The sequence below is a fragment of the Acanthopagrus latus genome, chromosome 18 (assembly GCF_904848185.1).
Source record: "Acanthopagrus latus isolate v.2019 chromosome 18, fAcaLat1.1, whole genome shotgun sequence".
NCBI lineage: Eukaryota > Metazoa > Chordata > Actinopteri > Spariformes > Sparidae > Acanthopagrus > Acanthopagrus latus.
Genome location: NC_051056.1, coordinates 23,937,886 through 23,964,788, shown reverse-complemented (window position 1 = coordinate 23,964,788; position 26,903 = coordinate 23,937,886). Strand labels below are relative to the sequence as shown.

The window sequence follows — 26,903 nt, the reverse complement described above, 5'->3', positions numbered from 1 at the left end:
TTACTAGGTTGAGACTGTTTATTCTTTAAATGGTGGAAAATGCAGTGCCCACTGTGATTTTGATCAGTGGCCTGTGCTGGCTGAGACATTTTTTCAATCACTAGTCGACTGAGGCCAGCTTCCACAAAGTAATCCACATAATGTACATGTAGTTCTATATGGCTTGAGCTCCCTAGTGTGCCATCTGGTGGGATCATCCATGTGGTACACGGGCTGGTATTGGAGCTTTCCCATTAGCACTTTAGCTCGTGCTGTGTCAGGTTTTCCCAAAAATTGGCCCATGTCTGGAGTGGGGCCACAGCGGGCGGGCTCTAAATTACTGAGAGTGAAAATCCCACATTTCCTGTTTTTGGTGCTCCATAATAAAAGCTTTTAAATAACAGGAAACTTTTAGTGTGAAGAATTGAAAGGAGATGACCAATGTTTATCACCAAATTAGCTGAGCTTTATTAGCAGTGTTTCTTTGATAATTCTGAGTATATTCCGAGTAGGAAGAGTATTTACAGCTGGTCCTTTGAACACTTGTCAGAAGAAGCACATCAAAAGCTCGAGACCCACCTTCAAGTGGTTAGCCCTGTTTGAATCTAAATGCAAATCCCTGCCACCCTCACCTCATCCCTGGGCTGACTTAAGCAATCATACCACGTCAAGCAGAGCCAGCACATGTGTATAGAAACAGCCCCATTTATGAACAAGTACGTCCAAGACATGGCTGGTTACTATGCAAACGTGTACTTTAAAAGCCAGTATCTCCAGCCTAAGTAGTTAAAAGGCTAGAAGTTATCTGTGATCTTCAACTGCAAAGTTGCAGTAGTTGCATTTTAAATCTGAGTCACATAATGAAAGACTTAACAAGGATTTGGACCTGGTGCACCACTTGCATGCAGCTGGTGCCCCTTTTAGTTTTCTCCAGCCCTGACCCTCAGACAGCTGGAGTGCACCACTGCCTCAGGGAGAAAACTACCTCCTCCAGGGACAACAAGTGCTATATCTCTTCACTTCTGACATTTAATTTAATGAATGACTCCTCTTTGCCTTGTCGTAATAACCCAAGGTAGTATCTACTTAAAAGTGTGACTGGTTTCCAATTAATATTCTTCCCTCAGGCTGACTTAGTATTTAGTTTGATAAGTTTGCTAACACAGAGGTTGCATGGACCCAGTCAGCTGATTCAATCATGTACTTCTCCATACTGAGGTAAACTATCTGACAGCCAAAGGACATCAACAGATGGGTTGACCTTTATCCACCACAGCCTTTGAGCCACAGCTGCTTCACAGGTGACATCTGACACGACCTTGAGAGAAACCCGGTCCAAGATGTCCAACACAACACTTAACAACGAGTTCTGTTGAGGTTTAACTCAATCAGAACCACTAAACAACTTATTTAGCTACTTTTCTTCTTGTTGGAGTGTTAACGGTCGGCGTTGCCATGAGTGACGAGGGAGAGCATCGAATCAGCCTCCGGATACCCGTTAGCCCCGCCCACCACTCCCGCAGCCAGCCAATGAGGCGACAGAGTTGAAGTTCACGGTTTTTCTCGCGCACAGACTTCTTAAATCCCCTCTCCTTTCGATTGGAGTCGGCCATTTCAACTCCACAGGCGAACCCCACCGACTGAAGTGAGCGGGACGGCAGCTGACAACATCCGAAGATGACTGAGACAGCTATTTCCTTCGCAAAGGACTTCTTGGCAGGTGGTATCGCCGCTGCCATCTCCAAAACCGCTGTAGCCCCCATCGAGAGAGTCAAGCTTCTCCTCCAGGTGAGTGTGGGTTTAATTCCTGAGGACACTTTATCAGTTACAGCCGGTAATAAGATGAATAAGATGCCAGTTTTTTTTTGTTTGTTTGTTTGTTTGTTTGTTTTTTGTTTTGTTTTTTAATTTATCTGCGACACAAACTGGAGTTGTTCATCTGAGTTGTTGCTGATGTTTCTAGAAGTTTCCAAATGATGGAGTGTGACTTTAACAAGATATCGCGATAGAAAACGGTGAATGTAAAGATGCTGCGTTGTTGTGAGTGGAAACAGGAGTCCAAACATGGTGAACCAGCTCTGTCAGAGATTTGCTGCAGGCTCACATGAATGAGCATAATCGAGGCGCATCAGACTTGTTACGTAACACAGCGGCCAGCAGGCTGCAGTCTCAGCCCAGCTTAAATGAAGTGTGTTATTAAAGGCAGACGTGACCGTCCACTGTGACCATGGTGTTAAAAAAGTGCTCATCTTGCACGACAGGACTGTAGTTTGAGTTCACAACAAACAGGCAAGGTCAGAACAAGGTTTGCGACATGGCTTTCCTCTGCTGCATTGGGCCTGGGCTCAGCACCAGGATCAGGAGGAGGAGGAGGAGGTGGGGCTGTGAATTGTTGAATGGATGCCATCAGAGTTGTACTCTGACCCATGGCTACAAATGTGTCTGTCACACAAACACATGAGTCTGTGTCCTCACCGCTCAAACATAGGTGAGGTTAACAGGTGAAAGGTAGATGCTCAGAATGAGGTTATGTCAAACATTATCTGCTCTCCTGACTTCATCCTGTCTTCATCTCTCTGCTTTAATTACAGGTTCAACATGCCAGCAAACAGATCTCAGTTGACAAGCAGTACAAGGGCATCATGGACTGTGTTGTCCGTATCCCCAAAGAGCAGGGCTTCCTCTCGTTCTGGAGAGGGAACCTGGCCAACGTCATCCGATACTTCCCCACTCAGGCCCTCAACTTTGCTTTCAAGGACAAATACAAGAAGATTTTCCTTGACGGCGTGGACAAGCGCAAACAGTTCTGGAGATACTTTGCGGGTAACCTGGCGTCTGGCGGTGCTGCCGGAGCCACATCGCTGTGTTTCGTCTACCCCCTCGACTTTGCCAGAACACGTCTGGCCGCTGATGTCGGCAAAGCCGGTGCAGAGCGTGAGTTCAAAGGCCTGGGAGACTGTTTGGTGAAGATCTCCAAGTCTGATGGCATCAAGGGTCTGTACCAGGGCTTCAGCGTCTCAGTGCAGGGCATCATCATCTACAGAGCTGCTTACTTTGGTGTCTACGACACAGCAAAGGGTCAGTTTTAATTAACAGGCAGTCTTAGTCACTTTCGTTCGCCTTTTGAGTGTTAAATTAACCTTCTTGATTGACATTTCTCTTTCAGGCATGCTTCCAGACCCCAAGAACACACACATTTTTGTCAGCTGGATGATTGCTCAGTCCGTCACTGCTGTCGCAGGTCTTGTTTCCTACCCTTTTGACACCGTCCGTCGTCGTATGATGATGCAGTCTGGACGCAAAGGAGGTAATATAAAGACCACACATCAAAGCAAATCTTCCTGTTTTTGCTGCTGTTTTAGCAGAATAAAGTTGTGACTCCTTTTTGTGGTTCTGTTCATCCCCTCAGCTGACATCATGTACAGCGGCACCATTGACTGCTGGAGGAAGATCTCGCGTGACGAGGGCCCCAAGGCCTTCTTCAAGGGAGCCTGGTCTAACGTGCTCAGAGGCATGGGTGGCGCCTTCGTGCTCGTCTTGTACGATGAGCTCAAGAAAGTCATCTAAGCTGTTTTTGTATGTCCACTTTTCATGTTGTGATGTTGAATTGTAACATATCTTGTACATTTGGAAGGACTTAAATGCCACACTATATTTATAGGGACCAACTAGTATTTTGTACTAGTTGTACGGGCAGAATCTGTTATGCACTCTTCTCTTGGCCCACGCTTTGTCTGCATTTGTTTTGCCCCTCACCAGAATGTCATTCCCTGAACACAGGAACCTTACCGGAAAAAGAGAAATAAAACGCAAACCTTACAGTGAATCTCCTGTCTGGTTTTGAAATGTAATCTTATTTATGAAGGATGACGTTACAGAGCGACCCGGCAGCTCGTGTTCCCAGTCGCGTTGCTTAAGGAAGCTATTTGGCAGCCTCATGTGTCCAATGTAAGCTTAGAGCTGCAGACGTCTCCCAGGTTGTAATTGGGGTCGAGCCAAAATCAGCTGAGAAAGTTGACCTGCTGACAATAATTCAACTGAGGCACACTCAGATAGACAGACATGAAGTCAGGAGCTTTACAGGTGGTGTTTAACATTTATTGATAGTTCAGCAGATAATTTTTCACAAGTGAATTCCTGCAGGGAAACAAACCAGAGTTGCCCATATGGGAGGTGGATTAGTCCAGTCTGCCTTTATCTCCTTGCCAAACCTCATCTGACTCCAACTGGTGTGAGTGAGGACTTTAACCTTGAGCTGTGTGACCACTCTGCAGCGTGATAAACTTGCTCCACCTATTTACTACTACAGTCAAGTGATCTCCAGATCTCTGCCAATTAAAGTGTGTGATAAGGTTTTATTCCATATGCTTGCTATTTATTATCAGGAAAGCAAAGGGCACCCAGATGAGTTCATAGGGATTTAGGCAGGTGTTCATTTCTATGTAAAGCGTCATCGTGAATTGAATTCGTCCTGATACTTGATCTTACTACCTTTTTAAAGAAGCACATGATTGTAACCCTATCAGGACGAGACATGTTGCAATTCTTGGCATCTAACCAGGGTTTGTCCTGGTCTTTCTCTAAAATCAGATCTTAACCTTTGTCCTAATGCTGTCCACAGGTGGAACACAACTGTAAAAGAGATACTCAAGTTCAAATGTTGAGTTTTTCCTTCTTTCCTTATGTTTCGTTACATTCTTACTTTATTTTTACTAGTTACTTTACAAATTAAGATTTTTGTATACAAACCATAACCTAACACTTTAAAATATGATGAAACAAGTAATTGATAATTAGAAAACGGATGAGGAACTATTTTTGACAACATTTCATTGTTCCATTATTGTCTTCATGGTAGAGAGTGTTGATCAGTGTTGAACTTCATTACCCAACGTCTGAAATCAAATTTCTTGTTTTGTCAACAACTCAAAGATATTCAGTTTGCTGTCATAGAGGAGGAAAGGAACCAGAAAATATTCACACTTAAGAAGCTGGAATCAGACAATTTTGACTTTTTTACTTTAGGAAATTACTCAAATCGATTATCAAAGTAGTTTCCAATTACTACATTAATGAATTATAAAGTAAACTAATCAGTTGATTGGATATACAAAACAAGCGTTGCGATGGTGTCACTCTGGGCACTTTGGGTGATTGTGACTGCATTTATTGCTATTTACAGATTTTTTTTTACAAACCAATCAATCAATTAATGTAGCAAATAATCAACAGTTAAATCCATATTGAGTATAATTACTGGTTGCGGTCTTCTACAAAATAGTTCTAAGCGAGCTCCACCTCGACCACAACAGTAAAATCCAAGCACAAGCGCCGATTTTCGTTATGTGGAATCGGTTTACTTTGTATACTTTAGGTACATTTTAGGATTTTATGTACATAATTACTTGTAACAGAGTATTTTAACAATGTGCTACTAGTACTTTAATCTGAATACTTCCTCCGACACTGGGGCTGCCATTGTTTTAAAACAACTCTCCACACTAAGGATTTCTGACACTTGACGTCTGACGTGTTTGCTGTGGCTATTATCTGCACCCTGATGTTCCCGCAGCACACTGTCACTTTGTATTATGGACCGCATGCTGACTGTGAGGTCACATGGCAACTTGGCAGCTTTGATCAGCCTTCAGACATTTTTTTTTTTTTATGATGAACATTATCCATTTCTCTGTTTCAATTAGGAGGCTATTTGAAGTGTGCAGTCTGAAAATCTTATTAGCAGTGACTTGAACAAATGGCAGCAGAGTCAAGTTCTCTGTTTGGTTTTAACATCACAGAAGAGTCTGCAGCTGTAATTACTCTTATTGAAAGTGTGACTGCATCATTTGAGTCTATGAGAATAAGTTATCTTAAAATTGCTGAACCATTATTCACTCTCACAGTTCATTGGAAGTTTAATTCTGTCAGTAGAGTGTCTACTGTCGAGTATTCCCCTGATGTGATTCTTCAATTATGGATAAAGCATCAAAAATGATTAACTACACAAATTACTCCACAGAGTTTGGTGAAACGAAGCAGCTACAGATAATCTGCTGGTCTGAAGCTGATATTTTTTTTTTATGGTCGTAGTCGTCCTGTGCACTTTTAAAAGCACTTCTGTGTAGACACAATCACTGTGCGCTGGATTCTGAGCCCAGTCGGATCTTGAATAGAGGACGTAGACTCATTTTAGCAACACTATCAGATAACGTGGTTTACTCAGCTGGACACCGCTTAATCTCCTTCCAGTGATTCAGAAAAATCTCAGATGTAAACCGTTGACCTGAAAAAAAAAATAATAATCTGTTTTAAAAGTATATTGACCGCTCCATCCCCAGAAGCCCCTCTCAGCAGGTATATACGTTTAATCCTTCATTCAACAAGCGGCTCTGTTACAACTTTCAACAGGGATTAAAGAATCAGAGGCAACAGAGTTCACACAGAGTCTGCGTCCTCCTCGAGGTCACGCAGGGAACAAGTCAGACAAGCGTAGTCGACATGTTCTCAGCCTGACAGAGTACAGTATGATCCTGAAATGTGTGAATTTATTAACATTGCTCAGTATTTAGAGACAAAAATGCCTTAAAACTTCCTCTGTTTATGTGAGATTTTCAACTATCTTGCAACAGAAACATGTATAACTCTGGGTGCACTGAGACACACCAGCACGTCACTCAGGTGTGTCCAATAATATATTATAATTTAATTTCTTAACACATTATGTAAAGTTAAACATTTTTTTCTTCATTCATATCACAGCACATACAACTAGAAATCGCAATAACCTCAACTGTAAGTTATAAAGTGCTTGACAAACTGACAGATAAATAATTAACCTCAAACTTTATTGGGGTATTGTAAAAATTGATTAATATAAAAGCTTACAATTACAATCTACAGAAATATGTTCAGAGGCTGATATCTGACTTCACACTCAGTTGGTGTTTGTTACAAAAATGTTTTTATAAAGGTTTTAATCTGTCATGCTGAAAATCAGGTGCAGCGGTGCGAAAGGGCGAGTCTCACTTTGCAGGTTTTTTGGGTCATAGTCTCACCCTGAAGTCCTGGATTTTCAAACTATCATGGTGATGAATATTAAAAACAATTTTCTGTAAATATTTCAGCCCTTCTGTTGCAAGTACTTCCCATCATTAGACGTCCCAGCCAGAAACACCTGCTGTAACTTTAATGTTGAAGATATGAAATATATCTTTCATTACACAACAAAAGATCAGATAAACAAACTCTGGACTTTCTTAAGTGAATTTACTGCAGTAAAAGTAGTGATACCACACTGCAGAAATAATCCATTATCCATCAAGTATTAAGTGTATAACGTTATATTATTAAATTAAATTTACTTGTGTGTACATAGTATTGTGCAGTTGAAGTTCCTGGAATTGGGGTTAGTTTTAACAACTGCATAGACTGTTTGGTAACTCAACCTCAACCCATGCAGAGTAAAGACTGGAGGTGTGTGTGTGTGTGTGTGTGTGTGTGTGTGTGTGTGTGTCTACGGATCACTGAAGCGTCCCTGCGCACTAAAAGCCTTCTGTCATGCCGCCTGTTGCGTAATCTCAGCTGTTAGACTGAATGACGTCACCGGGTCACGACCTGACTGTTTTCCCCTCATGAGGAAAAACCACACAAAGAGATGGCTGATATTAAAATAAATAAATATATAGGGCTGTTTAAAGGAAGTGTGGTCTTTTTTTATAGCTTTTTTTTACCCAAAGACTGTAGTTTGGATTTTAGCCTCAGTGCTTGAATATCATAGAAGTTGTTGGACTATTTCTTGTGTTTATTTACTGTTTATTTATTCACCATTGCCTCATTATAACGTACATTTCATGACTGCTAGCTTTGCTGTGCTGTTGAATTTGCACTCATCGGTGAATAACAGGCTTTAAACATCATATAATCCTGTGTTCTGATTAAGAGTACTGGATAAATTATATTTAATATCATCATCCTTGTACAAATCAGTGGGCGTCCTTCAGCTCTGCTCTGTGTGTGGTTTAAGAGCAGTGTTATCGCCACCCTGTGGTTTTTACCAGGTTTCTGCTACCTTAAATTCACAACAGTTAGCAGTGTTCAATGATTCAGAGCATATCGATGTAATTTGGAGCACCTTTTATAGCTTCAGCAGTACTTTATATATTTTCCATCAGTGTTGCATCATCAGAGTTTGTGCAGTTTAGAGGGTAAGAGCACAGTTTTATATTAAAATAACTGTCACTAAAGCATTTTTCTTTTGTTCATTTATTAATGTATTAAGTTGAATGATCTGTCTTATGGATCAGAATTGGAAAAGAAATGTTTCTCTTATCAATATCTAAATTCTTATTAATGTTTCCTGTTTACAGGTGAATCAAATAATTATAGTTGGCTGATGTCAGGATGTTTTTGCAGTGATGGGATGTAACTCAGTACCTTTAAATACCTTTGACTCCAAGTACTGGAGTTTATTTACTCTTCTATTATATACTTCACTCCAAATGGTCATGCACGGTCTACAGGATTTTTCCAGTCTACTGAGTGCTCTAAGGGCTTTACAACACTTGCCACATGCACGCACACACACACATACACACACAAACACACACCGATGGTGGGGGCTGCCATGCAAGGCACCAACTGCTCATCAGGAACAATTTGGGGTTCAGTTTCTTGCTCAAGGACACTTTGACATGCAGCAGGGGGGAGCCAGGTATCAAACCAGCAACCTACAGCTACAGCCCCCCTGATATAGTCAAATTTTCTGCAATCAATATATATATATATATATATATATATATATATACATACATACATATATATATATATATATATATATATATACATACATACATATATATACTGTATATCTGTATATATAGTTTATATATACATAGTAGTACATAGTTGCAGTGATCCTAACAAAATTGTGTTTATCCATTTTCTTTTTTTGCAAGAAAGCTGGCATGGTTTCATTCTTCTTCTTTTTTTGCACTGTATATACTAATAATAGCTAATATAATCACTCAGGAACCATTTTACTTTTACTTCTATGGAGTATTTTCACATTATTACTCATAGATAGATAGATAGATAGATAGATAGATAGATAGATAGATAGATAGATAGATAGATAGATGCTGTCAGGTACAGCTGCTACCTGTAGATGGCATCCTGTCATAATCAACAGCAGACACGCGCCGGCTGCCCGCAGCCAATCACAGCTCCTCTTTCAGCAGCTTCATAAAGTTGGCTTCTTTCCGCCGTCCTGACTTAGTGTTTTGAGGAAACGGCGTCTTCTTTTTTTTTTGGTTCCTGGAGCTGAAGATGTGGGCGAACAATCACACGTACCTGACCATGAGCAGCACACGTCGGCTCAGAGTGAGAGACACGAGCAGAGAGAGACTGTAGTGGTGAAGAAGAAGAAGAGGAGGAGGAGGTGGAGGAGGAGGAGAAGAAGAAGATGTATCTATGGCGGTTCTCCATTGCCATAACCCTTGGCTTGGTGTGGTATTTGTCGGACTGCGGTCGCTCAGTGACACAGTACTTCTTGTGTTTCCTCTTTTGTTTCTACACTCCGCTTTTCGTCGGGAAAATTTGGCGAGAGAGCAGCACCCAAACTGACGAGGAGGCGAAGGAGCACCAGCTGCAGGTAGGCTGCTGCTGAACGGGCTACATGTTGCTTTATTGTGGGGGGAAGTGTTGCGTTCACGAGCACCATCAACACTGAGCCATGTTTCAGAGAGTTAGATACTGAATGTATCCGCTTTGTGATGCCACTTTCAACAACTTTTCTCCATTGCATGCGTGAATAAGTTGGATAAACACGGTAATGTTTTGAATATAAATATTTTTTAAGTCTCTAAGAGGATTTTCAAAGTATAGGTCATTAATCCAACTTGTCTGCCAGGTATCACTGAATAACTGAGCTGTGAAACAAGTTCAAATATTTAAGTGGGAGCTTTTCTCTTGTAGCCTGAGGAGCTTTTTTTTTTTTTTCTTGCGCCGAGGCCTGAACAACTTGTTTCTACTCATCACATAACTCACTGGAGTTCAGCTGTGAGTGTGGGTGGACTTTTTCTCTACTATGTTTTCACCCTTCTGTTGTGTGTTTTCCAGGAAACCGTGGATGAACGCTTGTTTGCTTGCGTCTGTGTTGATGGAGGGAGCCGGGAGCATGCTGAACCCCTGGAGTCTCAATATCCACATGTAAAGAGGTCTCTACAGAAAGGTGAAGCTTGTTTTCTTTTTTTTTTGAACTGGTGAAAACACATTTATCTCTCCTGCAAATGCACCCAAGGGCTCTGCTCCTCTTCTTGACTTCAGGATGTTTTGTCAGCGGTTTTAAGCTGTTATGACCCGACACACGGTTGAAAAAAAGGACAGTTTTGCATTGACACAGCTGCAACTGGAGCTCATGTTACATGAAGCTAGGAGGGGCTTCGGTAGAGGGAAAGACAAGATGAAAAACACACCCTCTGAAAAGCTGGGTTGTAATGGAAATAAGATATCTGTTTCTCACACTTCATTATCAGTTGTGTTTGCTTTGCAGCGTTTATTAAATTGGCTTGCATCCGGCTAATAGATTGATATCACAGCTCTGAATTGGCTCAGTTTCTTTGCTGGAGACACATATTTTGTGCTATCTACATTCAAATGTATCAAGGCTCAACTCTGACCTCTAAAAAAATAAAACCCCACTGACACGTTTGTGAAACTGAGAAATGTAAATCAAGCTTTTTTTTCCTTTGCAGTCACGTGTCCTTGAATGCACTTATTGTTTTCACTCCTGAATATATCTTGAAAATCAACTGATGTGAATATCTTTGCTGTGAATAATTCAAGACATTTAAAATCATCTTCCTTTGACTTTGTCGGTCAACAATTTTCACCATTTCCTGACATTGTATAGACCAAAAAACAAATTGATTAACAGACTAATAATCGAGTAATCGCCAACGAACACAGTCGTTAGTTTAACAAAATATGAGCCCCCCAAAATACATGAAAAATAATACAGGTGCCTTTGTAGAAATGTGTAGACACAGTAACACAAAATATCACTAAAGACGAGTTTCATGTTGTAAAAAAATTGCTATTTATAGACACAAACACAGCAGAAAAATGTAAGAAACTAAACTATAACAGTCTGTTCATGCGTGAGGTGATTTTTTTTCTCACTTGTTTCTGCACCCTTTTCATTGAGACTCTATGTAGCCCTAAGTCACTGACACTAATTAAACTGGCAGTCAGTATTGTTATAAAGTAAATATTGATTGCGTAACGTAATGGCTATAGAATAATGATGCCATCTGTGTTTGGATAAATCTCACTTTCACGCTGCAGTTTTGTCGGCAACTGGGAACGCAGTCTCCCGGGAAAATAAAGGATGACTGCCGATCCAATCAGGCTGACGGCCTGGCATGGTTTCTATTTGCTGTCACATCTCCATTATTGGCTAAATGAATGATAAACTCACATTTTGTCCTGCGTTGGTAGTTTATACTCTAAGGAAAAACGCTGCTGTTGCAAAAGACAGCCAACAAAACCATTTAGGCATGCCAGGGGAATTTCTACTCAAAATCCACCTCCAGTCAGAAACCCTCCTCTTATTCTTGCAGTTGGATGTTTGAGCTTGAGAATTTTCTCTGTGCTCAGTACAGAACTTATTTAAAAGGGAAGGATACGGGCATGACTGATGACATAATCATAATCAAAACTGGTTTTACAGTCCAAAAATTCAACAAACACAAGTGCGATGTGAAGAACTTGACGCCTCTGGTGCACAAACACTAAGACTGGGCTTCACTCTGAGGAAGGAGACATCCTGTGTTCAGCAATTAAACTGACATTAAAAATATTTTCCAGATATTCAGGAATTTCTATTAACAACGAAAGAATGGATGACACTTGAATGATTTCAACGCACTAATTGCACCATTATTCTGAGGGAACATGTCATACCCAGACACGGATCTGAAAACATAATGGCTCCGACCGTCACCGGCGCCGAGGCATTGGGACTTGAAGCAGTGATGGTAGAGGGACGTCTACAGCTTCAACCAAACATTCAAGCGGGTTTTGTCGTTGTGGAGAGCAATTATCATGATGCAACGTTTAACTCTTACAACGGTTACTTCTGTAACTACACTTTTGGAAGTACTCATACTACCAGGGCTGGGCAGTGTAAAGATATTATATCATTGTCGTGACTGGTAGACTGTTGTGTCACAGCCTCAGGAAGCATCGCGATTGAATCGCACATGTGTAGTGTAGCTGTAGTCGTCCCTTCAACCGTCGCCGCCTAAAGTCCTTGTTACTACCTTCAGGGAATTTCTTCAAGGACTCAAAGATGAACTGATTAGACTTTGGTGACCTCATGGCGTCCCATCATCTTGAACGCGATATCTCTAAAAGCACATTATTGGAGAAACTTGAAGAATTTTTACTCTGACATTCAAATGTCTTAACAGAATAAAATGATGAAGCTTTGACATTTGAAATCTGCCCTGTGACATCATCATAATCTGCAAAAAAATGTTTAGGCTGTTATCCGGCACCGCAGCTCAAGAACAACAACTGGACTGAAGCACGGTGGCATAAAATCTCCTGCCAGTAATTCTAGTTATTTATGCACATAAAAAAATGTCGAAGGGATCTTCAATAATTCAGTTCTAAAAAAACTTCTTCTAAAGAAATGTTTTATGGTCCTCGCACATCAATCAGCTTGTCTCTGCCTGATATATAAACAAAGTTGCATTGCTGTAAATAAAACATGCTCAGCGTGTCCATCGATTAATAATCCTGTCTGCATCTCAGCAGCAGCTTCTCGTGTTCAGAGGAAAACACAGTCGTGGATATTTGTGCTCAGCGTGAGATGAATCATTGGGGCAGGAGTTTTAAAAAGTCTGATTTTCAATGAAGTCTCTGCGGTCGTTGGGTTTGATGTTCAGGAGGTGAGCGTGGGCGCTCGGTGTTAATGCGAGTTTCCTTTGTGACTGCTCCCCTCAGTGTTTGAGTGTGCCTACGCTCAGCTGGTCCTGCCTTGGTACGCCGTTCCCGAGCCGTGCGAGCACCAGCCTCTGCACCAGGTGCTCAGCAGGGAAGTCGACTACATAATCGACCGGATCATTGAGAGAGCCAAAGACTTTGATGTCTGCCAGGCGGTTGTGGGCTCCATTCGGATTCTGACCCAGCACTTACATAATGCAAAGCAGCCTGACAGGTGAGACTTTACTCCTACTTTCTCTTTAAATGAGATTCATGCTGCTTCAGCTACTCTGTGCTCTCAGTTATGTGTCTGAACCCCATAAAAACCTCCATATTTCTTTATCACCTGTGAATAAGTCACCCAAGTTTTACAAGATCATCCCCACGCTGACATCCTAACGATTGTTCCCGTCTTAAATGGTGTTTCAAGAGCAGTAAATCCCCTCAGATTTAACACTTAGATTAAGCGATTATCAGATACGTGGTGATAAGCATCTATGATCCATTAATCACTTCTGTTGTTCTTCCTGTTTCAGAGAGCTCTTGTTCACTTCCAGAGCAGAGGAGATGGCCGTCCTCCGAGAGTTTTCCGACGCTCTGGTACGTAACCTTTTTCCCGACTCCCTCTGGAACCAAGAAGTCAACCGCTGTGCCTTAAATGAGATCATTGCCTTAAAGGGTAAGAAAGCTTTAACATTTCTCTCTTACATAAGGCGTAAGCCTACCGCGACTTCTTCCACAAGTGTGAATTGTGTGTAATCCCTAATTGTCAGAGGCATTGTGGAGCTTAGGATGTGAATATCCTCACTGATCTTCCAATTCCCTTCAGGGTTTTGTCATTTTTTGTTACAGATAAACTGTTTTATCTGGCGGGAGTCTTGCTGAGCAGGAGGTTTCTGCAATCAAGTTTGTAGCTCAGTTACAATAAGTGATTTTTACAGCTGTAGTTAAAAGTGATATGCATGTCCAGATTTCTTTTCATCTTGGCAGCTGCGAGCAACTCATTTCTATCATTCGTAGAGACTTAATTGTTTGCCATAATTTGGAACAGTTGGCAAATTATGTAGAGCTTTGATTTTTACAGTGAAAATGATTATCATAATTATGCCTAATATTGTGACTGCTCTTATCAGTTGGAGGAGACCTCATAAGAAATGTTTCAAAAGGGCTGATTTGACGAAATTAAACATGCTACAAGGAAGTTTTAACTGGTTATGAAGCAGTCAGTTTAATTCAGAGGCCTCTGTATGACCTCCCACCCATGAGCTGCGTTGGTTTCTGAGAATTAAAAGTTGCAGAGTTGAGGATGATTTGAGGGGAGAAGTTGCTCTGTAGTCCAGCGGTACGACAGCAGAACAACTGTCTTATATAATGATGTTTTATGTTGGCATCATGGCGAGCTGTATATTGCTGTTGGCATGAAGTTACAGTGGAATAGTGATGTGTCGGTCATGAATTAATCAGTTTGAAGGAACAACTCTTTAATGCCAAGGAACTGACCTGATTCCACGTTTCACTTCTCTCTCATTCGTTGTTGTTCTCACAAGATAGTCGTGTTGTTCACTGTTTAGTTATCAGAGTGGTGAAGAAGGCTGGGAGCCAGCCAATCGTATGCTGAGTCTACAACACTGTCATCGAATTTTAGCCAATGAGAAACACAAAAGCATAGCAATCGTTTCCATGGGGAAAAAAAAAAAATAATTTTGTTCATAGCTCATCGTTCTCGTTTGTTCACTGATTCCTCTGCTGGCGTTCTCGTTCAGTCAGTCACTTGTTCTTGGCTTGCAGGCTTTAGCTGTTGTGTTGGCTGAAAGTACACATAATCATGAAGTTGCAGCTATGTATTTGCCTTGAACTACAGTGTTATGTTGATCGTTAGCGCGATCGTTTGAGAACGAGGAGCTGAGAACTGTGCATTACATGATTCACCGCTAAACGATGAGTACCAGACTGAATGAACGAACGAACGATTCTTCCTGTTGAACTGGACGACAGGAACTGAATCTCGACATCGAACGATGAAATCCACCTCTACAGGGGAATGTCGATCACTTTTGGCATTATAAACAAAATGAGCTGTAGCTACATGTAATCTATGTGTCTGAACCGTCCGCATTGTACAGTTATTAATCTCGTTCAGTTTACATCAGAAGTTGGAAGTCGGCGCTGGGACTGACATCATACTTGAGTCGACTGCATTCCAGATTAGATTTTGAGGTCGGGGTTGGTGCGGTGGAGACGACTTTCTCGTGAAATCTGACATCAGTGACGTCTCATCAACCCATGCTGACCATCATCTCTCCCTCAAACAAGCCTGTGTTGCAATATTTAACCCAAAGTCTCTGTGTGCTCGGCTCTCAGTAATTGTGTGGCTTCTGACTGAATCTCTGTGGTTTGAAGTTTACTTTCACTTCTGAATCTCAGTTGAGCTGTCAGACACCTGCTTTATCTCACTGTTTCATGATGTTCATTACGAGCTGAAAAAAAAAAAAATAAATTTTGATTCTGCAGCTCTGTAATAAAAGATTGTAAATAACTAAAAAAACAGGGAACCATTTTAATTGGAAGCATTTATAGGAAATGAAATGTGTTTGTCACCAAAGTAGTGGTGCTTTGTTTGTGGCTGTTTTTCGATGATGCGCTCTTTCAACCACCACTCAAAACGAGCGCATCATCAGCGAGAGACACAAATTCACAGCTTCCTTGTTGCTGTTTTAATTAATTGGGTAACATTTTGTGAGATATGCACAAGTCTGCTTTCTTGTACGGATTAAAGAACCAAGATATAACATGGGAGTTGGTGAGCTGTGAGTTGTTTGGACAGAGATAAGCTAACTGTTGCTGTTTTCAGTGTTTAGTCGAAGCTAAGCTAACCGGCTATCTTTAAGCAACAAAGCAAATCAGGGCGGCATCTCACAATTATATTAATTACCAATAAGCTGCCAGTTATATTCACAATACATTGAACTTTTGATAAGCATTTTTAACAACTGTTTGACATTTTAAAAGCTAAAAGATTAATCAAAGAGCTCAAAGCGACGTCTTCGAATTGCTTCTTTTGTCCAACCAACAGTCAAAAATTCACTCTGACAAAGAAAAGCAGCAGATATTTGCTTGACAGGAGCTGGAAGCGGCAAATTGACATTTTTTGCTTGACAAAATGTCAATCATAATGGCTGGGAAACTACTTTTTTCAATTTGATTACACAGCAACACAGCACAGTTGTTGCAGCTCTTAAACGAATAAACATCAATTCATTTTGAAATGTTCCATCGTCAAAAACCACTGCAGCTGTATAACGTGAACTATAAAAAACATGACTCAACCCATTAATATCGCCAAATGAGAACATTGTGCCTCCTGATTTTACTGTGGTTTTTTTTAAATGATGAACAGCATTTGTAGGATTGTGCTGCTGTCGTGTTTTCCCCAGGTTTGGGCCTGTTGGTGACATGGCTGTCTGACCCCGACAACCTGAACCAGCTGGTGGTGAGCCAGCTTGACAGCGTGTCCCCTAAAGGCTCTGTGGAGGAGCTGAGTGGATCAGACCTGGATCAAACCTCTCTGGCTTCACAGGAGGGCCAATGCGAGGGCAGCGAAGCGTGAGTGACTGTCAACTTTTGCACCCAACTGGCTTGACCTTGGCACAGTGAGCCTCAAAGCAATAAAAGCAATGACTGTGAGAGCCACCTTCTGTGTTTTGAAATTGGAACTGACCTGATTTTTTACTTTCATTTTTTTTTCTTCTCCCTCCTAGGAGTTTGGAGGGAGCAGGGATACAAACCTGCACCAGGAGCCAGGCCAAAAGGAAAGGTGTGTTTTGTGATGGTTGAAATTAAAAGGCTGTAAGCTGTGTGAGCTGTTCATGTGAGTGTTACCTGGTTTTCAGCTCGGAGCGTGAAAACATTAGTGATGGAGTCTTGAGAGTGGCAGATGGAGAAGTTTGTGGGTGTGAAGAGGAGAAAAAAGAAAAGAAAGAAAAGACAGTGCTTACATAACATGCTGCACAACAGTTTGAAAAATAGCAGTGTGTTGTCGGCTACAAATATTATAATTTTCTTTACCAGCCTGCCTTTTGGCACGTAATTAATCCCCTGTTTCTTTTGTTTGTTGGTCCAGGCAGCTAATTACACAAACGCAAGCTGAATGGAAAATCAGTTCTGCTTCTATCTCCTTATATTGCAAGCAATCCAACAGTTTGATGACTTAATAAGAATTCATAATGCCATGATAATTAACCCTGACATGAAAAATATGTATTTTCGCTGTACTGATTGCATCGTAAATCCTGAAAAACAGCACAATTTGTCACCATCTGTAAGAATAATCTACGGCTGATGGGATATTTATTCATTGTAAGGCTGTCTGGTTAATTATAAGACTGAAAGTTGAATTACTAAAAAGTGTGGAAAGTAAAAATACTTAATTGCTGTACTTCAAGTATCTGCACTTATTTTTCTGTCAACTTTTTGCTTTTACTGCCTACATTTTGGTGTGCTTTTTCATTTTTTCCCTATTTCCTCAGAGTTTTATAGTTTCTTCTGCTTGCAAAAGATCTTTAAAAGTTAAAAAGTCCAAAGTCCGAACCAACAGAAACTCCTCTCACTGCTCCTGAAACACCTCATTGGCATTCATACCTTTAATTCTGTGACTTTCTGACATCACACTACGTCACCACGTCACACATTTATACATACATAAGAGTTGAATAAGCACAGCTGTTCTGTTGTTGTCGTTAGTGATACTGGCTCTGGTGTGTGTAAACTGACCAATCAGAGAAGGGCATACACTGGACATGAGGTTCAGTTAGCCTTGCTTTTTACTTTAAAGGCTGTGTTCATGTGAGAGCCTGTACTTTCTTTCTTTTTCTTGTGTAAGGGAGTTGTATCAGTACTTTGACTTGAGCAAAGAATGTGTGCACTTTTGAGACCTCTGGTTACAGACCTTACATGCCTAATCGAATGTTGTTCAAACTTGAATTGTTTCTCAAAAGATTTCTAACCATAGTGAGACTCTGAAGTTGTTATGCTTCCTTGTGATGCAGAAAAACAAATGCAAATTGCTGTGAAGGTGAAGGTCAAGTCAAGTTGGACTGGATTGCTACTCTCTCTATGAATAAAAACATTTATTTATCGTCTTGTTTTTTATTTTTTAATGTATCCATCAGGGAACAAGCTAAAGGAAGGATGGTCAAAATTTGTGGACAAGATGAAGTCCAAAAAGGCCAAGAAGAAGAAGATGAAGAAGTTGGAGCACGAGCTGGTGTTGAGGGTCATGGCGATCCAGGGAGACGTGTCCAACGACGAGGACGTCAGCAGCAGGGAGGGCTCCATTCACAGCCAGCAGGACTCTGACAGGGTGAGTCTGCTGCAGATAACTAGACATATTAAACCTGAGAGGAAATTACGTGAAAACATGACGGATTCTTTTCAGGAGGACAGCGATCTGGAGAACTACCTGACAAGCGTCCAAGAGGACATGATGGAATTCAAGCTGTCGTATGAGATGTGGCGCGTCGGTCGCTGGGCTGTCAGCATCCCTCATGTGAGTTATAAATATCAGTGACAGCCTGGAATGTCAGGAGACTTGTTATCTGTCTGCTGAGGCTCTGTAAAAGCTTGTCCCTCTGTGGTATGTTGATGTTTGAGCCGGAGTGTGAGTAGGTGTTTACTGTGCTGTAGGCCGACTGTGAGGAAGAGGAGCTGATCTTCACCGTTCACCTCGAGGAGAAGGACAGCCCAGAGAACCTGCAGTGGGACATCAGAAAAACCTACATGGATGTTATATACTTCCGCAACAGATGGCAGGTAAAAAGCTGCAGGCATAGTTATATTGTTCCTCATGTTCTGTCAAGCATACGATCTTACAATGTTGGATGTTTATTGAAACATCAGCCCGTTCGCTAGTTAGCTCAGTTAGCTGTGTAGTAAGCGGTCCTCCAGCTGAACATTTACCTGATTTGCCAACTTTCTGACTTTGTTTTGCTAGATTTAGATCCTCTTAGCGACAATTTTGGCGACTTATTCTAAGCCAGCGAGAAGCTGATAAATATCTTCAAATATATTATAATGTAGGGCGGCTGTAGCTCAGCCGGTAGAGCAGGTCGAATCACTGGTTCAAATCCCGGCTCCGGGCAGGGCTGAGCTGCATGTTGAAGTGTCCTTGAGCGAGATACTGAACGCCACATTGCTCATCAGTGAGGGCCCTGCGATGAGCTGGCAACTTATCCAGGGAGTACCCTGCCCTCGCCCTGAGACAAGGCTGGGATTGGCTCCAGCAGCAACACCCCGCAACCCCATGGAAAGGGATAAGCGGTTACGGATAATGACATGACATATATTATAATGTAATAAAAATGTCAGCTAACAGGACCGCTAGCATTAGCAGCTAACTGAGTTAACCAGTTAAGCAACAAGTAAGGCTGTCTGTCCATCAGTAAACACTTGGGAGTTGTTATCTCCACGAAATATGAAAAGAGGCAAGAGGAGTCTCTGCTCATGTTGGTATCCAGTCGTCGGCGCTTCACCTCAGCTGGCTTTTAGAAGCTTGCAATCAGAAGGAGCAAAAGTGGAGAGTTTCAGAGGATGAAGTGAGGGGCAGTACAAAGGGCCAGTATAAGATGAATAGGCTAAGAAATCTTTTGAAGCATGAATCATGAAAAGCTCCTCCACTGAACTCCCAGAACAAAAATACAGAGCTGGCAATGAGCATAATGGGTCTTCTTTTAAAATCATAACCTTCATGAAGGTTGACTGAAAGAAGCGCTTGTTGGTTGTCAGGTTTTTTTTCCTTTTGACTTCAGAGGAAAAGAATTACGTGTGCCACATATTGTATATTCAGCATGAGCCAGAGGGGGGAAAGCATTGTTGTGAAAACAAACCACAACTTTTTTCTTTCTTTTGTCACAAATCAGGAATTCCACTTATGTGAACCACTGGATTTGATTACAGTCATATGGGATGCAGAACATATTTTCCACATGTCAAAATCAGTTTTATTTGTATTGTTACACTTATTTAATCTCAAAGATGAGGGATTTTTTAAACATTAAACCTGATACAAATAGCAGCTGAATGGTTTATTATCATCCATTTAAATTTAACAACTGATATCAAAATGTTTTAAGGTGCTTTGTGGTTGTTGGGGCACACAAACTGAAAGCAGAGTTCATTAGACTCGAGGGATTTGCAGTGAAAGACTTTGAATATGAATTTGATATGACCCAGAGGACCAGTCTCGCAAAGTAAACACGACCGTACGCTGCAACCCCCAACGAGAGCCTTACATGGATAAACACAAATGTCTTGCATGTCTCGCGGACGTAAAACCACCCAACTTTTTTGTACAAGCTGCAATGATGAGCGCTACAAGCAGCACCAGTTGTAAAGCAAAGAGCAGAATAATAAACAGCGTCTGAGGGCTTTAGAGGAGAGGCAGAGGCATGCCTATAAATCACATCACCATAATCCATAAGGGAGAGAAAAACGGCTTAAACAATCCTTTCCTGACAGAGCTTAGGAATGTTGGTCCTATTTCTGTATATTGATGTTTGTGTTAAATACAACTCAGACAATCTTGTCAACAAATTATGACAGTTTATTGTCAATCTGTATAGTATATCTATATATTTATTTATACTCACGAACACTCCAACTGATACAGTGGGAATGCAGTGGACAGTATGAGAAAACTGATTTTGAGCATAAAAGCATGTAAATCTATTCCCAAAATAAAATGATAGACCTGAAAATGAACATTATGTTTCCTGGAAGATCATTAGGTGCAATTTGGAGAACGTGAAAATAATGTTTCAGGTTTTCCACGGCTAGTTGAAAACTTTATAACTTGGGTTGACCAAGTCTTAAATCTCTCTTTATCTTTTTTTTTTTATGCCTTTTTGCCTCTTTTTCAGGACTCGACCAGCTTGCCCACGATCCTGGTGCTGGAGGAGTCGGAGATCAACGATGAGAAGGTCAAAGAAGAAGCCAGAGTGTCGGTGGAGAACTTCCTACAGGTGAAAGACACCAGAGGAACCGACATGCGTTGACAGATAAACACTTGATAACATTAATGACAGATCACTTCGTTCTTTTGCTGTTTCAGGAATTAGTTTCTGATAATCTCATCGGCCACACCCAGCCGGTGTTTCAGTTCCTCTGCCCTCTTGACAAACTGCTAAATGAAGAAGAACATTATGGAGGCGTGTGGGGACTTCTGAGCGGTCTGGCTTACTTCCTGACTCCAGGTCAAGAGGAAGAGGAGGTAAAGTCTCACACATCTGGCTTGCATTCCTATCTGACATTGACCAAGTAACAGACGGTAACAGAACACAGTGAGACGATCAGATAAACAGACACGTTAATCTGCAACAGAACAAAGGCGGGTGGTGAAACTAGTTATTCAAGCTGTCCTGCGTAAACATCGCTTCAACAGACCCTGGTTCAGCTTTGGCCTACTTAATCATGGTGGTCCACAGAGACAGTGTTCCTGGAGTTGTTACAGATCACTGGCCATCACTTTTGGTTTTGGGCTTTTTTGGTTTTACTTCCGATGCTAAAATTAGTGGGATCATGTTCTTGCCAACGATTATAACCTCTGGCAATTAGGTCATGTTTTCAGCTTGTCTGCTCGTTTGTCAGCAGGATTACACGAAAAACTACGTAATGGATTTCCACGAAACTTGGATGGGGGGTTGGCCTTGGCTCTGTTAACTTTTGGTGCAGGTCCGGTTAAACTTGAATGAGCTTAAATGATTTTATGATAGCATGTTGCTTCCTCCTCTCTGTCTCTCTGCGTTTATTCTGCTCTCCTTCTCTCGTTTGTGGGAGGCCCGGCTTTCAGTTCGCCTACTGTCAAGACTTGCTGCAGTGAACCAAGAGGGATAAAACAGTTTATTTTTGTTATTTGAACTGTCTGTTTTAAGGCAGTGTGAGGGAGTGCTGAAAAGGAACACAGTTTTATAGTAGCATTGTGAGATGGAGCCTCCTATCACCCATTTCCGTGCTTATGAATGCTTAAATTGCTGCTTTTTTTGGGGGATGCAAATTTTAAGGATTGCTTTAATAGTTGGCAGCTTTAACAATCAATTATCTGCTAATTATTAATAATAAAAAAATAAATAAATCTGTCATTAGTGAGAGGTTTTTCCATTATGACTGACAATATCAATGGTTGGTGCTAAATCAGAGTAAGTTACTTGAATAATAAATTGAATATAAAAAAAAGCCATTCAACAACTGGCCCAGCAAAATCCAACAAACACTGTGGCCACTAACTGGCTTAAAAATATCGGTCGGCTCTATTTATTTAGGATTAGTTTTTTTTTATTTGTTCAGCTGGAAAACATCTAAACTATCTGGCATCACACTGGCATGATACTTACGTTCATGTGCCTTTTTTATAATGCTCCTTTTTAAGGAGTTAACTGAAACTTCCTGAACTAATACACATTATATGGATTAGTTTAGTTGCTGGTGTCTGTCACTCTGTATTAAAAGGACCACTGCCTCAGGGTCAGCTGTCATAACCTGATTGTTTTCCTTTTTGCAGAGCTCCAGCCCTCAGACAGAAGCCCCGAAAGAAATCATATCACGATCTTTACATCTAGAATCCACGCCTCTGCCTTCAGAAAACCCTGGTGCCTCTACCGAGATGGGCATTGACGTTCCAGACGCTGCAATCCCGTCTATTGTGATTTCCGAATGCGATCCTCCCTCAGAAACGCCTGAGGAGGCAGAAACCGAGAAGGAGCCGGCAAACGAAAACTGCTCCCAGGACAAACCGGAGGACTCTGATAATCCCTTAACCTCTCACTTCAAAATGATTTTCAAAGGACTGACCCGATCCAGGTCGCAGGAGTCTCTCGCCTCGACAAAAACCAACGGAGATGAAGACCAGCCCGATTTGGATTCCACGCCACACTGCAGCCAAAACGGAGACTTGCATGGGGATAGCATAGATGGCCCGTCATGGCTTCATTTCAGTACGAGGTCAAATAAAAAGGAGAAAACATGTTTCAAGATGTCGGGTGGAGCGCACAGAGCTAAGGGGAAAGACCAGGGCACTCTGGCACGAAGGGAGGACGCCCAGGGTCAGAAGAGCCAAGTTAACTGGGAGCAGCTGGAGGGGACCAAAGCCATATTTGACCTGCTGAAGGAAATATCTGGTTTGTTCAAACTCTGTTCACGAGAATAGAAGCTTCAGGATCATGCCAGTGTTTTTGTTATCATGTGTACTTCACTGACAGCTGCTGCGTTTTTAGATTAATTTTAAGTAACCCAACCTGTAGAGACTTGACACACGCTAATCCTAGTGAACATTTAATCTGTTTTATTAATCATCGTGCGGTATTTTGAGGTGAAAGTATGTGCTGTTTTGATAAGTCGTGCTTGAGTGGTGCATTCATGAGCTTTTTGACAAGCTCCAACAGTCCCGGTTTGACAGTCGACAGCTGAAGAGCATCATATTCACGAGCCTCACTGCCAACAAAAAAAAACCAAAACCTGAAGACGGATAATAAGACGTCGATCTGATGAAAGGCATTTTGGTAATTCGGTAACTTCATGCACTGAAAGGTTTGTCTCGGAAGACACTTTCACAGACAGGTTGGAGGATATCTAAATCTCTGAATGCTCAAGCAGAGGTAATTTTATTTCTGGTTTACAGAATGTTTCAGTGAAGCCTCACCAGGAAATAATTACACAAAAACTCCTAACAGGTTTCCTTTTAAATCAAATTATTCTGTTTTATGAAAAGGACTATAATAGTGGCATAATTATGAGAAATAACAAGTCATGTCGAGTCGGTTTGTTCTGTACAGCCCACAAATTTGCGAGGAAGAGAGCCTTGCAATTAGTACAATACATGACACCTCTTTCTTTCCTTTTCTTATTTGAATATGAATTTTAGCAATCACAAATGACAGCCCATAATCAGGAACATCAGACGTGTAACAACTCTACTTTTAACTTGGTATTGGGTAACTAGTTTTCAGAGAAAGAAGATTAATTAGTCAAAAAAGGGAAATCAAAGGAAGTTATAATTCAATTCAGTTACATTTTGTATGATATGGGATTCATTGTGCGAGTTAATCTGCTGCTCTGTGTTGAGTCTGAAATTTCATATCGTAGACTTACTTTTTTCCTCAGTGCCAGATTTTTAAGAATTACATGTCGTCCCCCCTTTTAAAATAGAAGAGAGGTTGTTTACTGGTAAAACCTTGTATAATTTTCTGTGCAACTGTGCTAGTGTTTGGGATTTGTGTCATTTAATCCACTGGAACAAAATGCGTCTTCTAGCTAGTGACTGCAGTTTTGTTACGAGAGAATACTATGAAAAACCTTCTGGCGAGACAAAAAAAAAATAACTGAAACAAGGTCGGCTCCAATTTAATTTCTATGTATGAGATTGTGCAAAGCTCTTTTTAGATTTTCCAGAAACATTCAGCCACAGGGCATTTTTGTGCACAAAAGAGATGTGTTGAGGCTGCATTTGTTGAGATGTTTAATACCTATGCTCAAATGTGCAGCTGGAGAGCTTTGTGGGAGATTTAGACACTCAGTCCTCTCATCTAACTCTACAACAACTACAAAATACTTGATGAAAAACTGGCTTCAGCATACAAAAACACTGAAATGGTCCCTTTTTTTTAACGATGCTCTCTGGTCAGATGCGTCTTAATACTCTTTTTGTCTTTTGCAGGAAACTCCATCCTCATAAACATATTTGATGCCATTTTGAAACCTGTCATGCCCATCCTGAAAAAGTAAGAATAGTGCCGACTGTCATCACAGATTTTACCTGGATTTTTTTGTTTGTTTGTTTGTTTAAATAACTCCTGGTCTTGTTGTATTCCCCTCCAGAAAAGTGAACTCTTTCCTGAGCAAGATGAACCCAACAGAAGTGCAGATGGCCTCGTACATCGACACCATGCGTGACAAACAGTGGCCAGAGTTTCAGCCGGCAGCACCTCCCCCTCCTCGCACCGACGAGGAGAAGAACGAGACGAGGCAGAGAGCACACAGCTTAATCAACGCCAGATGTAGGCGACGGCTTTCTGCGTTAAAGGAAGTAACCCGTTATTTTTGGCTGCTGATAATATGTGTAAACAAAACATCATGTTCTCTCTGTAGATTCTAACTATCTCGTCTTGAAGAAGACGGACATGGACTCCGCTTTTAATCTTTTCCAGAACAGTGAAGAAAACAAAACGCTGGTGTATGTGAGTATTTCAACTTTCTATTCAAATACTCCGTTTGATTTTGTATAGCATGAACATGTTGTTCTGATTCTGTCCTCGTGTCTTTCACAACAGATGCTCCTGTCATTCCTGTTGAGGGAATTCTTTCCCAGTGAGCATTCCTTGCATATGAGCGCTGCTGCTCTTCAGAAAGTGACCAACGCCAACAACTGATCTGTGAAGCCTTGATTGTATTTTTAACGGTACTTTTTAAAAAGAAACGCTTTGGAATATCAGATTATTTATTAAATTAAATGATCTTAAATGCCTTAAAAATATTTATGACAATGTCTGCATGGATGTGGGACTTTTTTTTTTTTTTTACCTCGAACATATCAAACATACTGTGAACACTTTGTGAAGTTCCTTTTGGTTTTTATTTTGTATAGCTGATCTGCATTTGTTGGTGAAATTAGAAAACAGTCTTTGCATATTGTACTTTTTATTTTAAAAACTCTGAGGAGAAAGTAAATTAGATTTCATATTTCCAGTTTGAATTTCACCCTTTACATTCTGATGGAGAAGAATTTAAATTTTCTAAAAATATTCACTTTGAGCACTTGTGTGCGGTGTTTTGTATACTGGTTAATTTGGCCTTAACATTTTTATCATAGAATATTTCACAGTGACGAATCACCTTTAATCTGTCAAAGCCATCAGCAGGCCTGCAAAAAATCAAAGCTTGAAGTAGTGTTAATGTAAATAATTTGAGTTTATTCCGAATAAAATATTTTAATACGTTTTTGTTTTCCATTGTGTTTCTGGTTCAGTCTATTTAACTGAGTTTAGAGTGTGTTAAGGAAACGTACAGTAGATAGAAAATGGGAATTAGTTGCTGATTTGCTCTGATCCAGTGTTTGAGTAGAAATAATGTTTTCAGATGAGTTAAAGAAGTTAATCCTCTGAGGGTGAACTGCCAGATGTATTAATAATAATTACTTAAATCAAAGTACGAGATTAAGATGTCTTGGCAGTATGTGTGCACTTTCACATTTGCCCACTGGAATTTAGAAATAATTGGATTTATTTGCTGAACAGTATAAACATTCCTCAGATTTCAATCACATACTGTATCTGCATGAGTTTGAAATGCTTCGCTGATCAGCTGAAAACAGTTTATAGCCCATAAACAGCGAACAACTTTTGCCATATTTTTATAACCCCTAATGGAAATGCTGCCTCTGGTGCTCACGCTATCTCATTATGGAAGTGTAACGGAATTAATTACAGGATTATTCTGGTCCAGGTCACAGGAGGGAGATTATCAGGCAGCGCAACAGCATTAATTTATTTTATATTCACTGAAGTTCCCTAGAGCAAGGTAACAAACGTCACACTGAACCCAACACTTTAATTTACAGAGGGGAACTTGATCCTATTAGCAGCTTGAGGTGACGACTTGTTAGTAAAGATAAATGCAAAATGACAAACTCATCATGAAAATATTAACACGAGTGTTTAAATGTTGCCTTGCCCCACCTCTCTGGTTCTCATCCTTGTTTTTGGTTGTCAACACGTTGTTCTACCCTCTGAAATTTGAGGAACAAAATTCACTCCTGACCTTTTCAACAGCAGTTGAGTAAACAAGGTCACCTTTCCTGGAGCTGTTGCGAACACACCTGGGGCTCATCAGAAGATAGAGTCTTCCCAGTTGTCACTGAAATGCAGATAGATGGATTGATAACTTTAATAATCCCC

General features: G+C 40.9%; 2 protein-coding genes and 1 long non-coding RNA gene across 3 annotated transcripts; 2 read left to right on the top strand and 1 right to left on the bottom strand.

The window, feature by feature from the left end:
* The first annotated feature begins 1,656 nt into the window (after positions 1-1,656).
* Positions 1,657-3,800, top strand: slc25a5 (solute carrier family 25 member 5). The gene is made up of 4 exons (XM_037076849.1): positions 1,657-1,767; positions 2,571-3,057; positions 3,146-3,286; positions 3,389-3,800. The coding sequence occupies exons 1-4, from the start codon at positions 1,657-1,659 to the stop codon at positions 3,544-3,546; spliced, it is 897 nt and encodes a 298-aa protein (XP_036932744.1). The 3' UTR covers positions 3,547-3,800.
* On the bottom strand, positions 3,572-9,270 carry LOC119007289. The gene is made up of 2 exons (XR_005071086.1): positions 9,137-9,270; positions 3,572-6,262 (listed from the first exon to the last, which is right to left on the bottom strand). It is a non-coding gene; the product is annotated as an uncharacterized LOC119007289 (long non-coding RNA).
* Positions 9,262-25,948, top strand: si:rp71-46j2.7. Its single transcript, XM_037076848.1, has 16 exons — positions 9,262-9,628; positions 10,096-10,207; positions 12,988-13,201; positions 13,503-13,645; positions 16,401-16,569; positions 16,725-16,780; positions 18,135-18,325; positions 18,401-18,511; positions 18,649-18,774; positions 20,880-20,981; positions 21,071-21,229; positions 22,517-23,132; positions 24,668-24,731; positions 24,829-25,007; positions 25,099-25,187; positions 25,281-25,948. Exons 1-16 carry the CDS (start codon positions 9,440-9,442, stop codon positions 25,377-25,379), a joined length of 2,619 nt encoding a protein of 872 aa, XP_036932743.1. The 5' UTR covers positions 9,262-9,439; the 3' UTR covers positions 25,380-25,948.
* Positions 25,949-26,903: the final 955 nt, after the last annotated feature.

What these genes read in the sequence shown, in the direction of transcription:
- slc25a5 (XM_037076849.1), top strand. Translation starts at nt 1,657, where the DNA reads ATGACTGAGACAGCTATTTCCTTCGCAAAGGACTTCTTGGCAGGTGGT. An exon ending in GAGTCAAGCTTCTCCTCCAG is followed by an intron (nt 1,768 to 2,570) that starts GTGAGTGTGGGT and finishes CTTTAATTACAG; the next exon opens with GTTCAACATGCCAGCAAACA. An exon ending in TGTCTACGACACAGCAAAGG is followed by an intron (nt 3,058 to 3,145) that starts GTCAGTTTTAAT and finishes TTTCTCTTTCAG; the next exon opens with GCATGCTTCCAGACCCCAAG.
- si:rp71-46j2.7 (XM_037076848.1), top strand. Translation starts at nt 9,440, where the DNA reads ATGTATCTATGGCGGTTCTCCATTGCCATAACCCTTGGCTTGGTGTGG. An exon ending in AAAGAGGTCTCTACAGAAAG is followed by an intron (nt 10,208 to 12,987) that starts GTGAAGCTTGTT and finishes TGCTCCCCTCAG; the next exon opens with TGTTTGAGTGTGCCTACGCT. An exon ending in AATGCAAAGCAGCCTGACAG is followed by an intron (nt 13,202 to 13,502) that starts GTGAGACTTTAC and finishes TTCCTGTTTCAG; the next exon opens with AGAGCTCTTGTTCACTTCCA.